We start from the raw sequence: 14,312 nt of genomic DNA, 5'->3' as shown, positions 1-14,312 counted from the left end.
GGGCAAGGGAGGCTCTGGCACTCGCTGCCATTAAGCGACTGGAAAATTATTCGTAAGTACTTCTACAAACTGGGCAGTTGTCCTAGCATCTGCCATCTGACTCCAAAGGAAGCGAGCAAGCACTTGGAGGTCAAATGATTTATAAGGAAGAAAACAGAGAAATAGGAACCACTCGGCTCCATATTCCCCATCGCTCCAGGCCTTCAAATGCAGCCACGGACTCCGGAGCCACCCTAACAAAGTAAAAAGCCCACAGAAGTGGGGACAGAGAGCTTAATGGAGACGGCATGTGACCACAAGAGCAGTACTGCCCATCACACAATTCAGAAGAGATCCATGAAAAGCTCCTGGCATGGTCTGCTTTTGCCTTTTCTTGGTAGCCCTAGTGAGAGGAGTTATGCAAGATAAAATACGAGGCTCTGCCAATGCGAGCAGCCAAGAACTTTTATGTAGGTTCCCTCGCTGGCTTTGCATGGCTCCACTCCCACAAGGAGCTGGGCACGATAAGGAACCGGCTTCTCCTCGGCTGTGCCTGTCTGCCAGCCAAGCTGCAGGGAGAAAAACTTGCTCCAGAAATGCCAAAGAGACCAGCCCCGTCCTGGGGGTGCAGACACACAGCAAAGACCTCATGTAGGCAAGGGATTACTCCACATCGCCTGTCTTCTGCTTGCTATGCCTCCTGCTAACCCACCCCCCCCAAAAAAAAAAAAAAAAAATTAAAAAAAAAAAATACTTCTCAATTCCCCGAGCCAGTCGTGCTGTGCTGGAGCAGGCACCCGTGCCACGGTGCACCCAGAGCTGTCGAGCACTTCAAAAGCTTCGTGGGGGCTGCATGAAAAAATCCTCCACGCACCAGAGAGTCACGAGAAGCATGCACTGGAGCCCGAGCGCTGGGAAAACCGAAACCCAGCGATGCCGCTTTCCCCCATGCGGCAGGGGATGAGGACGAGTACTTAAGTAATTAGTGTTGTCAAAGTAAGTAATCCTGTTAGCCAGCATCACCTGTCTAAGGGCTGTAGTCAGTTTGGTGCAAGCGGTTATGTGATGCACAAATATCCACTTTTTTTTTTTTTTTTTTTTTGAAAGATCTGAATTCTATCCTTATTAACGCCCAATTCTGCTGGAGTGACCGGCACGGCGGGAGGGTGCGGAGGAAGGGGGCTCCTCCAGCAGCCAGCCTGGCAAAAGCTGCCCTGAAATCTCACACCCCCAGGGCAGCGAGAAGGCTGGAGGAGTCTCGCCCACTTTCTGCACCTATTTGCAAAACAGGGAAATAACTCCTTACCTCACCAAAAAAATGCCGTGGCTAGTCGCAGAGCACCCAGGCAGCCCGATGACCCAGGGTGCTAAGCTCCTCCTCGGAGCCAGCTCCTTCCATACGCTGCCTACAGACCATAATTCATGAAAACGACGGATAAAACATCCGCAACACTGAGCAGCCGACGCTGTGATCTTCGTGCCATCTTCCCTTTGTATACAAAACCATGTGTTGCACCCAGTCTAGTTCCAATTGTGAAATCTTTAGGTCTGGGACTTAAAATTTCACAAGGGCATCAAAACACACTCTGTAGGCTACTCCTGAGAGGAGACTACAGCTCCCACTCTACTAACAGGCCACATGCCAAAAAAAAAAAAAAAAAAAAAGGACACAAATGCAAGTAAACTTTTGAGGTGTAAAATGGATTAAAAGGTCAGCTGTGCTCAGGGGACTTAAGTAAAATTAAGAGGATAGGGATATTTTTGCTAGACTGCCACGCAAGGCTCCATTGGCTGCAGAGTTAACACAGATTTTATTCGCTGGTCCAGGAGCAAGGGGGTACTCGCAGCACTCTGAGAGGGCATGGATAGTTAAGGATGGGGAGAATTTGACAAAAAGCTGCTTCTCTACCACCAGCTCTACAAAATTGGAGCATCACAGCCCATTTATTCACCCCTCAGTGCAAAACGACTCTACTCCTCCAGGAGAAAAGCATGCGTTGCATTTCCACATCCACACTTAAGCTGTGCCCCAATTAAGCTTCATCACGGCTCTTCCAGCACGGACTGGGTCGGACCACGTAACCTATCACCCATCTTTGTAAGAGAGCGCTTGAAACAAAGCAAAGATCCTCTCCTCCCCGGACTGGAGGCAGCAGCAGCAGACAGAGCAGGGCTGACCCATCCACGTCTCCAGAAAGAGCCAGTACCACGGAAGAGAAAATAAAGTGATCCTCAAGTTATTGTTTATATTATCTGAGAGTCCCTTGGATGACTGTACAAAGCAGCACAGCGAGATTCATTACTGAAAAAGGAGCAAGTGCTATTTGCCTGAAGTGGCAGCTACAGCAAAACTCCGTCTGTTCCCCGAGTGGTTGGGGCTCAGATGAAAAGGCGTCAACCCCTCACACTGGGGCGTGTGGGGCTTCAAGTCCAAAAAATCCCCCAGGAATATTAAACATCCTCATTAACAAACTTGAGAGATTTCTCTGCAACTCCTGACACCCATCTGGAAGTGAATGTGAAGGGCACTGAATGCAACAGCCCCTTTCCCTGCTTGCTCCTCATCAAAGGAATGATATTACAGATAAATAGTTGAACAGATGGTTACAGATGCACTTTGGGGAGGGAAAGAAAAAAAAAAAAAGTACATTTTGGGCATTCTGAAGCAGCCAGTACAGCTCAGACAAAACTAAGCACAAGAAAGCCATCTTTTCTTAGACACAAGGTACTAACAGCTTCCAATTACTGCACCCTCTTCCACCCAGTGCTTGGAAGGCATCTGAAATATTTGACTGACGTTCAGCTAAGAGTTTGACGACTGGGGATGACAGATGTCCATCTGCCACAACGGAGATCTGACCGCTGAGGAAGCCGGACCTGGCTGTCAAAGGTAGAAATGTTCACAGGGAAAAGTCTGCAAGGGAGCCGTCCGTACCTTGCTTTGAAAGGCGGAGAGAAAGCTGCCTCCTGTGTTGAGCTGTGCATAGCATGAGCAGCAGGTCAGGGGGTTGGTGTGGTTTTTTTGGTTGTTTTTTTTTTTTTTCCCCCCAATTTCCAAATAGCCCAATGTTATTTTTATCAGACGTTTCTATTCCCATTCACACCTAACCTACATTCGTCTATTCAGAGTTGAGTCCAGGGCTCAAAGGGAGCCAGCTAAAGGTAATAATCTGGAGAAGTTCAGCAACGAAAGGCAACAGCCGTGCCATTTTGTGCTTGCAAAAAGCTTAAGTTTCAGGATCGTGCAGAGCTTTCACAGTCATTAATGGGGAACAAAACCCTGGAGGCAAGTGATGGATGTCACTGTTACCTACAGCAACGCTCCAGCCACCTTGCTCCAGTGCTTCTCTATCAGGGGGTCCAGACCAAAAAGCAAGGATGGGTTGAACCCCAGCAGCTTGTGTAAGCTTGGCAAATTTAAACTTGCTGTTAGTCCTAATATTTATTAGCAATTACCCAATTTCCCATGGAATAATCTTTATTTTCTCAAAATTATGAACCATACAAATTCCTGGTCGCAAAATGCCGAGATGTCTTTGCTTTAAGAATCCCTTTGCCGGTTTGCATGACATTTTCTCTCCCCTGGGGTGCCTCAGGGCAAGTTTACATGAGAGTCTGCAAAAACAGATGTATGCTCAATACCAATTTTTCAAAGCCTAGACCATGCCCTGACAAATAATCTGTGTCATTTTTCAGTCCGAAGCAGTGCTGGCACAGGCACCCTGACCCTGCTATGTCAGAGAACTGCTGCTCTCTCCAGCTACAAGAAGCTACGTGGAAACAAAGTGATCTCGAAGTGGAGCAATACCTCCTACCACCTGAGAAAATAAGTAACTTCTCCACTTTCCACTGGACTGTGCTAACATAACACTAGTATCTCAATAGGGTCACCAAGTAAAGCAAACACCTTCCTTGCATAAATGCAGCAAGAGCCAGAAATAATTACTATTGCCATTTCTCGTCTGCCCTCCTCCAAATTTCTGCATGTCCTTTTTACCCTTCCGAGGGCAGCAATTTTCCTTTCTTGCTACGAGTAAGAAATCCCAGATTTCAGAAGCTCCAAAGACGCGCAAATGGAGCAACAAAACCCCCAAACAAACAACAACAAAGTTTTGTTTCTCAGCCCTCGAAGAACTGCAGAAGGACCCAGCCTTATGCCCAGCTCCTGCACTGAGCATCGACCAAAACCACCACACATCCCATCCCCGTTAGCAGAGATTATCTGGCACACGAGACTTTGGGTATCTTTCTCATCCATTTTGCAAGTCTGAACTCCTACTGAATGGCAGCTCCTTCAAATATACAGGAGCATTAAATGCAGTTCTTAACGCCCCAGTTTTATCCAAAACTAGCCAGAGCTGTGCTGCCGGAGTTGAAGCCGGCCTCCCAGTGTGCAACTGGTTCAGAGAGCTCGGTCTGACCCTTACCTTGAGCCAGATTCCTTTTTGTAGGACAGTCAGACTATCTCCTCACAATAACCCTAAAAATACTTGTATTGTACATTGAATTCTATCAAGCTGAATGATTTCTTCGAAGGGGGAGAGACACCGTCATCGCAATACTAGGCTCGAGCAAAACTGAGAAAGACGAATCAACTGAACCGTTCCCCTCAGCAAATCTGCCTTTACCTGATTAACTACTTTTCAGTCATTCAAGGAGTAACACCCAAATTTTTCAGGCCACGCTGACTTTTGGTTACTAGAATCTGGCACACGCAGCCTTTGCAGAAGCCAGGTGCATTTAATTCCAAAAAAAGCAAGCGACAGCCTTCTGCATCAAAATGCAAGTACAAATATCACGTGTGCCAAACGAGCGTAACCCGGGCCACGCTTAAAGCTCCCCCAGACCAGCAGAAATATTTAGCGCAAAGCCAAGAGGCTAGAAAACCATAAAACTACCTAAATCAAAATCCCTCTGTGCATTTTGGAAGCCATAAAGCTTCCGAAACCTTACAGCTACCTGAACTATGCTGCTCACAGACTCCTAAAAACTTCACTTGCAACTGAATTGAAATCCTTAAAGTGTTCTGCTGGCAAAACATCTAGCATGGCCAGTAAATAGTGTTATCAGGCTAGGAAAAAAGAAAAGGTGCCTTTGTCAAAGTAAACCACGGCTACTCAAGGAGGGTTCACCAACAGAGCTGCGTGCCAAGTTGGCCACGGTGGGCAAGCCCAGAGGCAGATATGGTGGCCCCTTGCCGAGCTGCTGTCTCCTAAGGTGGAGCCGGCACCCTGCTCCCTCTCCGCGCTCCTCAAGGAGCCGGGCGAGATTAAAACAGTGAGTATTTAATTAGAACAGAGGCGACTTAAGACTGTCACCGCACATCAGCTGCCCAGCTCAGCCAGGAGAGCTGCTGCAAAGCTTTCGCAGCACCATTCAGCTCTTCACACCGGGGTTTCTGCCCCCCACCAAAACCGAAGCCAAACCTCAGCTGCAGCCGAGACCCAGATCCATGCTGCAGTGTTGGTCTTGCTCCTGTCAAAGCACTCTGCAGCTCAGAGATGGTCTCAAAATGCACTTGGTGGGCAATGAACTTCCTCAACCTCTTCGGGAGGGATGCAGATGTTAAAATCAGACTTGCTTGCAAGGTCTGCTGAGCTTCCAGCACCTGCATTGCTATGTGTAGGTTTGTCTCTTAATGACCAGCACTGATGCGGATTTGCCTGGGATTGTCATTGAGACAATCTGCCCAGAGCCAAGTCTTCTGCTGGGAACACGGGTTCCTTACATCACCGAGTGCCGGCTCACCAGCCACTGTCAAGGAGAGCACATAAGCCCTCAATACCAGCCTGGGAAAAAAAAAAATTTAAAAAAAAAATCTCTTTTGAGACCCTCACGCTCTATAGGCTTTGCAGCAGTTAAAAATCTATGTATTCCTACAAAAGAATCGCTCAACAGCACACCGACCCACAGCAAACCTGGCACCTTCCTCTCCTCAGGTCCCTCAGTGGGATGGTCTCTTGGCCAACTCGAGGGAGTCACTGCTAAGCTTGAGCGAAAAAAAAGAAAAGGAAAAGAAAAAGGCCGAGGTCTACAGCAAACAGCTGCAGCTACTTAAAAAAAAGTGAGCTCACCAAAGGAGACGGGAGGGGATTCCTAGATGTCAGCACGCAGGGAAATTCACCACCTGTTTCACAAGGTTAGCAAGCTGCCAGCGGGTCCACTAATAGATCATTAATACAAGAACAGCGGGGTCTTTGTGTCAAAGGCAAATCCCCCACCTGCTGGTAAATGTAAACCTGACCCCACGGCCGGCAGCGCAGGCGAGGGGGTGCTGGCTCCAGTTTTAAAGCCACTTTACGCAGACACAATTTTGCACATTGCGTACTTTCAAGATCTTGCTTGGGATGACGTTGCAGGCAGCAATCGGCAGCTCCACGTGGGAAACCTTAACAAAACAGGGTTGATTTAGATGAAATATAAGGAAGAAATTCTGTGCTCTGAGGGTGGCACGATGCTGGCCCGGGCTGCCCAGAGCAGCTGTGGGTGCCCCATCCCTGGCAGTGCCCAGGGCCCTGCTGGACGGGGCTGGGGGATGCTGGGAGGGGTCCCTGCCTGTGGCAGGGGGTTGGAACCGATGGTCTTTAAGGTCCCTTCTGACCCAAACCATTATGATTCTATGAAATAACACCCAGAAGCACTCACACTGGAGCCCAAGCACACTATGGTGGAAGCACACTGAGCCCAGCCTGCAGGGCCCTTGGAGAAGCGACTGTTTCATCGTGTGCAGCACAAGGCGGTCACACCATCGACAAACGAGAATTTGAGCGCTTCGAACCACCACGGCGGCAAAGCCCCCCGACCAATTCACACACAACCGGGGGTCTCAGCCTCTCTTCTCTTCCCATCTCGTGCCCCAACCTGAGGCTTCATTCACACCAAGGCTTTGTGCTTCAACCCGAGCTGCATTTGCACCGGATCAAAACAGCACTGGTTAAAACATTTCTTGCAACGCACTGACTCCAGCGTTTGACATTTATACCCACACATCACCTTCTAACCACGCAGAGGTGCAGACAGTCTGAAGGGAGCTGCAAACTAATTAAAATCTTCCCAGTGGCCACACTGGAGATGAGCCAGAGCAGTTTTCTTGCAAACCAAAGAGTAAGGAGCCTGATAAATGGGCTAAATAAGTTCCAGCCATGCAGACCTTCACGTGCCAGCGATGGAGCTCGATGGCAGGAGCCCCCAGTTATCGCTCAACCAGCAAAACTAGTCCTCTGTGCTTCTGTTCAGGGTCTTTCCCCAGGGAAACCTTTGAGATATCTATCTAAAACATCACCATTGGGATAATATTCTTACTACTGCTTGAGAAGCCATTTTACCGTGTCTGCTATACCTCAGCAGCTGGCAAAAGGGAGTATTTTCGAGAGCAGGCTAGGAAACCAAAGACTCTCAGTTGACACCACTTCTCCCTGTCCTCCTGAAATTCACCCCAAACCACTTGTCTTACAGAGGGGAGGTCCTTGCACGCTCTCTCATCAGATCCGGCTTGGAGCAGGGAAAGTGCTTTACACTCACATACAGCCACGACCACTGCAAAGGTATTTATTCACTGGAGCAGGTGGAAGCACTCAGAAGCCAGGAGATTGATGTAGACTTCTGGAGAGATAAAGCCCACAAGCCCTCTCACGGTGGCATACCCAGGCTCCCAGCTGGAGGAGGTCACATTACTCAACACGCTCACATCCACCTCTGCTCCTAATGGAAATGCAGCGAGATCCTATTAAGGCTTCATAGCTGGAGATGCTGCAGCTAGAGACAGCAGCGAGGTTTTGCTTTGGAGGTCTGAAGTCAGAGCGCAGCCCAGAGAGCCTGACGCTCCTCCTCCCTGCCAGTGAAATCCTTAAAAGTTGCACTGAGATTTCTTTTCCCTACTGCTTTTGAGCACCCTCTGCACACAGGAGCACCCACCCTTCATCCTCCATCTCACCTCTGCTCCGTGCCACCCTAACCAGAGATGGCCTGGGTGCAGAGCTGCTCCTCATCCCTCCCTCTTCCCTTCCACCAAGCTCCCTGTCCTGAAGGGTTTTCCCAGTACACTTGACCCGGCTCTCAAGTGTCATCGGTATATGCCTCTTCGGCACCGCAAGCCTGCCAGACCGGCCTCCAAGAGCCATTCAGAGCCAAGCCTTGCATTATAGGATAATGCTGATACCTTTACGTAGCCTGTTTCCTTGCTCCTGCTTCTTAATGATGTCTAATTCCATTACCATCCAAGACATGAACGCACCGTGCATCTAGTAAAAACACCTGCCAGCCCAACGCAATCTGCAGAGGAGCGCAAGGGATCAAACAGGGAACACCTGGAAAACCAGCCAAGCCAGGAAGGATCCCGGACAAATATAGGTCTCCAAGGAGTATCTTTAGATTAGCAGGCCGCTCTGCCCCCACCGAGACCCCAGGATTTACCTAAATAGCTCCCTTCATCACAAGCAGCCCAGGGTTCATCGCTATTTTAAGCCAGCACCCTGCCCTACTTCCTAAGGAACAGCCTGCCTTCTCCTGCCCATGCAACCGAACGAGCACCAAACACGTTACAGCTAGAGGAGACAGATTCTTCTCAACTCTTCCCTCTTTTATGAAATGAAAAATAGCGTTTCGGCACGGTACCTAGCTAACCCAGGCTTAACTGCTATAGAACGGGCTTTCCAAGCAGCCGGCACGACCTCAAACAGGGAAACTGGGATTAACCTTTCAGAGGCTGACGGCTGGATAGCAGGGAAACAGAAAAAACCCCACCACATTTAAAACAGGGGGCTCCAGAGGGGCACGACCTTCCCTCCCCTCCGCCCCACCTCCAGCACCGACCCGAAGCCCCTGGTGTGATTCCTAGAGAGAAATAAATAAATAAACAAATAAAAAAGACAGCCCACTGTGCTCTCCCTGGTGCCTTAATGCAGTTTTCTAACCAGGTTTTAGTAGCCAAGGCTAGCACTGGGGTCTAGGTTTTGCCACCAGCAGTGGCATTTCTGTGAATCAGCCTGGCAGCAGAGCATCGCCGTTACAGGCTGCAGAGAGAGCTAGCTCCGGGAAGTTTCACGCACAAAACCAGGGGGCCGCCGGCCCTGTCTGTGGCAGACAAGGGCTACATGAAGCCTATTAGAGCTGAACAGCTTGCACCACCCTAAGATGTTTGCAGAAGTGCCGCTTCGCACTGCATTTGACTTCTGATTCATTTTTGGATGAAGTGCCGCATGATCTGGCAAAATCAGCACCGATTCCGTAACACCCGGTCTCAGCGCAGCCAGAAACCTGCCCCTTTTGCTAGCACACCCCACTTACAAATAACAAAGCATCTTTTCTGCAAGAAAGACCCCCAAAATACCAGGTTCCCACGTAATTCGGAGAGATCTTAAGGGGCTCATGCCTTAAGGGCTGTCTACACTCAGGACCTTCTTGAGCTCTGTCCAGACAAGTGGCTGTATTATGACACAACTTGCTTTTTAGAGATCCCACCACCACATCTTGACTCTGGTGGTATTTGCACTTTTCCTCTGGCACGCCTGAGGTCTGAGAGCATGCACCTTGGCCTTTACCTCCATTTGTAGCCATTTTCACAGCTCCTTCCTCCCTCCATCCCTCCCCCCACCCCTCCAAGTACTCTTTATTAGCTACAAAATCGCAACACTAAACAAACCCAACCAACTAAAACATTACCAAAGACAAGCATGAAACAGGCGGCAACCACAGCGATGGTACTACGCATTTCTTTTCAACAGCCACCATTTCCCTTGTATTGCAGATTTGCCCAAGCCTTCCTTTGCTTTGCAGGCCATCATAAAGCTATTTTGACTTTTATATCAGTGCATGCTCTGTTATAAAAATTCTCTGCAGCTCCCAACCTGCCATGACTGGAGGAAGCCCAATGCTCTAACCACCCAACTGCATTTCAAGAGCAGGAGTTTTCTATTAAAAACAAGGTAGGAAGAAAGCCACCACGCACTTCTCATACACCGAAAGCATCTTCAGCCAGTGAGACGAACTAGCACACCCTCTGAACCCTATCCACCCGGCAGCAGCGCAGGGGAAGCTCTCCAAAGCCTCTGAAGATGGCATTTATTGATCTGATGCTGGTTTTTTGGCTCCCCAGAGGCACGGCTTCTGTTGAAGGCACCGGGAGCCTCGCTGAACAAATCCCATGGGATTGGGCTCCATGCGTCTAGCAGCAACTCTGCCACGCTACAAAGGCAGGGGTTGACCACGTGGAGAGAAGGGGAGCAGCTCACTGGGCATTTTCTGCTCCAGCATGACTTCACCCAAGCTGAACAGGCAGGTGGTGTGAGGCACTGCTGCGGTAAGCGTGCTCAGATTGCCCTGCCACTCCGTCATTCCCAAAACCCTCGGTTCAAGTATTGAACAGACGATCTACAACGTATCTGGGAGGTTCACGCCACTAATCAGCCAGCCAAGATGTAAGAGAGCATCACGTCAGGGGTCCCACATCCCCCCATACACACCTTAAACGTCTTCCAGCTGGAAAAATACAAACAAGAAATGCAGAAAGGTGCCTGAAGAAGCCAAAGGGCTTATGAGAGGGCAGCAAAGCACAAACTTGATAAACCCACTTGCTTACAGGACACCTTTAGCTACACCGTCTCAGCACTGGTTCCAGCTTTACCACCACTGCACAATTCCCCAGTATCAACACACTGATGGTGGCTCAGTCTGCCTAACTGGAGAAAAGCAGAAACCTAACGGTCCTTCATAAAACACAGCACAGGCACTATTGAACAGCACGTGAATTAGGCACGTCACCGGCTAGCAACAGACACACAACGGCTGCCAAAAAAAAAAAGAGGGCACCAGATCCTAGCTGCTCCTTGTTCACCAGCTTTCTCACACTGCAACGCTTTAATAACACACACGTATAGAAAAATCGCTCTCGGTTGGCTGCTCAGGCTCAGCCAGATGTTGAAATACCGATACCCTGGGGTTTTTTTAAAAGAATTTTTCACCAATGCCAACTGCAAACACGGTGAGCTGGGTTGCCTTCCACCATTCAGCCATCCTCACGTGTCTTTGGAAAGGATCCTCACAGCACGCAGCCGCGCTCACCGCTGCCGTCGCGTCCCCGAGGATGTCACACCTTGCGGGCGTGACTCGCTGGAGGCGGAATGAAGCAGGATCACTTCTGTGCAGCAAAAAGCTCTGCAGGTTTGTGTGCACGGGGTCCGGGAGGGGGAAAGCACCCACCACGCCTGGGTCCTGAGCTCCAACACCCAACCTACATGCATCAGGGGGACTGCAGCAGCCCAAGGCGTCGCACACACCTGCCTGCATCATGTGTGTTTCCACCAGTTTCCATCAGGATCCACCAGTTAATTCCAGCCTGTCCTTCGGGCTAACGCAGGTAACCGGACCCAGCTAACCACTCAGATTTCCAGCATAACCACCCCAAGCGCTCTCAGGAGAGCGCCAAGTTTGAACGTTAATGATCTCGGTTAGCATCAGTTTGCTGCTACAACTGGGCTACTAAAAAGCAATTCTTGACGTACCCCAGAATTAGAGATTTTAATAATGAAGCTACCCGAGCACAAGCTTAAGCACAAAACCGAGGCAAATGGAAACACTGTACTTCTCCTGACTAAACATAATTATAGTTAACATTTCTGCAGGGCTCTAGAGATGTAAATATATAGGTTAAACATAGTTAAAATTCTCCATCCTACTTAATTGTAGGCACTATTGAACAAAATTAGCTTTTATCTTCAGGTTTAAATTATTAATAACCACGAACAATGTCACCACCTTTAAACAATAACCACAGCCACAGAATCAAATACTCCTCCCCAGACTTCCAGAGGCACTCAAATGAGCATCCCCAGCGTACCTGGGGGAAATCAAATGCTCTCCGTGACAAGTTCCCCTGGCTCTCGGAGCACGAGAGCGCGCGGAGCGAGCAGGCTGCAGCCAACGCCACCAGCCTCCACCCCACCTGGCTACGGACTAATTACCAAAATTAACGGCGGCCACCCGGATACGGCAGGGTTGTCAAGCCCCCGAGCGGCGTTGGTAAGGTTGGCAGGATTGCTGGTAGGGTTTTCCCAGGATCTGGAAGCCCCAGCAGCAGGGACAGCGCGTCGGTACGGACGGCTCAGCTGAATCATAATGGCTGCATTGACATTACCTTCCCCGAACAAGGCCAACCTAAACACACGCAGCTGCCTGGGATTTAGCAGGAGATTTACGGTTTGCACCGGCCACGCGGGCTGCCTGCAGACCTATAAATCACCAAGCCACACGCGCCCGCTCTGGGGAAGACCCCGGGTCCCCCAAATCCATGAGCTTTCCAGCCTTACGCCGAAAGCAACCCATAAAAAGCACCCGCGGGCAGCACAGAGCTAACCAAGCCCGGGGGGCCTCAAAGTCCAGGCTGCCACCCTAGTCCACTTTCCCTTCATTTGAGGCCACGGTTATTAACATCGAAACATGTGACCGGCCACATGACAGGCTAAAAAAAAAAAAATAAAAATAAAAAAATAAATAAATCATCACTTGGATCCATCCAGAGGAGACGGTAGAGATGGCAGCATGCATCTATCTGGTGGGGGCACCTCTGTATCCGTATTTTGTAATCGTTCCTGGGAAACCGCTGCTTTCATCAGCCGGCTCGGGGCAGCGCGACTGCCTGCAAGGCTCCAAGCCATCCGGGCAAGAAGCTTTAATAACCGGGCGATTGTATAACTTTGACAGCCGGGTGCCCCTCGGCTACAGCGGTGGGTGCCGAGCAAAAGTTTAAGCAAGCGAAGGCGCGCAGTGGATGTCCCCCGCTGCGTGGGGATGATAATGGCACTAGATCAATTAGGGCAGCGAAATGTACATCACACGAGCCTCCTCCTAATCCAGGAGTTTCTCAGCTAACGTATTTCTCTCCTCGTTAGCTGCTTGGGTGTCTTCTGCTCTTTCAAAAATAGTACCTACTATAACGGGTCCTGAAGAGGGGGCCAGCTGGCACCCGCCTCGGGGCATCGAAAGAGCGAACAGGGCTTTGGGGGAGGCAAGACACAGGCAGGGAGCTGCTGGGAGAAGGGCAGGGTGGGCTCCCCCCCCGCCCCAAAATAAACCCTCACGGATACATGCAAAGCAAAGCCAGGCTCCCCCCCCGCCCCCCGACTCCTTCCACCCAAAGCACCCCAGGCTGGGGGGTGAGGACCTCATGGGTGTGAGGGAGCAGCATCCCTGCCTCTGTCGCCCCCCTCTCCCCCCCAAGCCCACCGCCCCCGCCCTCCTGCAGGTGCTGGGCTCTCCGCAGGATGGGTTCCCCCCCCCCCCCCCCATGGCGGGGATGCCCCCCCCCCCCAGCCCCGCCATCACCTGCAGGCTGCAGCCTCCTGCTCCCTGCGTGTCCGCAGCCCCGTGGGGCCGGGGGTGGGGGGCTGGGGTGGGGGGCTGGGGTGGAGGGGGTCCCCCAGCGCATCACCCCCCTCTCAGCAGGATTCCCCCTCCCCTCCCTGCACCCCCCCCACCCTTGCTCTGCACCTGCCTGAGGACCTGCAGCACAGAAAGGAGGAGGCTGGCAGGATTGCTCAGCCTCACAAAGCAGGGGTGCACCCCCCCCCCCCCAAAAACCCTGCCCCCCCCACCTGCCCTCACAGCAGGTGCCACCCCCGGCTCCCCTTAAAACACAGCCATGCCCCCCAAGGCAAAAGATGCCCCCCAACCCCTCCTACCACACAAGGGGCGCCCCCCCCCAAGGCTCCCCCCAAGGCGCGGCGCCCCCTCAGCACAGCCCCCCCCCGCCGGTCCAGCCCCCCCCCAAGGGCTCCCTCAGCCCGGGGAACCCCCCCGCGGGGTGTGTCCCCCCAGCGCGCCCCCCGCGCAGACAGGGGGCGCCCTCGCCGCCCCCGGCCCCTCACCCTTGACGATGCGCTCGGTGGTCGGCAGCTTGTTGTGGCCGCGCCCGGACATGGTGCCGGCCGCCGCAGCCGGGCCCGGCTCCCGGCCTCCCCCTCAAGGCGAGGGGGCGCAGCGGGGTGCTCCCGGCGTACGGAGCGGGCCCCGCTGGACGGGCTGGGTGATCCGCTGGCTGCCCCGGTGGCGGCGGCGGCTCCGCTGCCGCACCCCCCCCCCCCCCGGCCCGCCGCCACCACCACCACCACCACCACCGCCACCACCACACCGCCCTCCTCCCTCTCTGTGTGTGTCCGTCCGTCTGTGTGTGTGTGTGTGTGTCTGTGCGTGTGCGTCCCCCGCGCGCGCGGCCACCGCGCACGCGCCGCCCCGCCCCGCCCCGCCGCGCACGCGCCTCAGCCCGCCGGGGGAGCGGGGCGGCGTCACGTGGGCGCCCGGCGTCACGTGGGCGCTCCCAGCCCCTTCCTGCCGCCATCTTG

The 14,312-nt window shown here is 52.2% G+C and overlaps 1 protein-coding gene across 4 annotated transcripts in view; it reads right to left on the bottom strand.

Moving 5' to 3' along the window:
• PPP3CC (protein phosphatase 3 catalytic subunit gamma) overlaps window positions 1-14,062 on the bottom strand; it is a 36,170-nt gene extending 22,108 nt beyond the window's left edge. For 3 of the 4 annotated variants that reach the window (XM_055696060.1, XM_055696061.1, XM_055696064.1), the window contains exon 1: window positions 13,839-14,061. In XM_055696060.1, the coding sequence (XP_055552035.1) occupies window positions 13,839-13,890 (52 nt within the window). In that variant the 5' untranslated portion in view covers window positions 13,891-14,061. Of the gene's footprint in view, window positions 1-13,838 lie in introns of all 4 variants that reach the window. The other variant, XM_055696062.1, reaches the window with a different exon arrangement.
• Window positions 14,063-14,312: the final 250 nt, after the last annotated feature.

Source organism: Falco cherrug, chromosome 18 (genome assembly GCF_023634085.1).
Source record: "Falco cherrug isolate bFalChe1 chromosome 18, bFalChe1.pri, whole genome shotgun sequence".
Classification (NCBI taxonomy): Eukaryota; Metazoa; Chordata; class Aves; order Falconiformes; family Falconidae; genus Falco; species Falco cherrug.
Note: the sequence above shows the minus strand (reverse complement) of the source record. Positions and strands in the feature narration are given on the sequence as shown.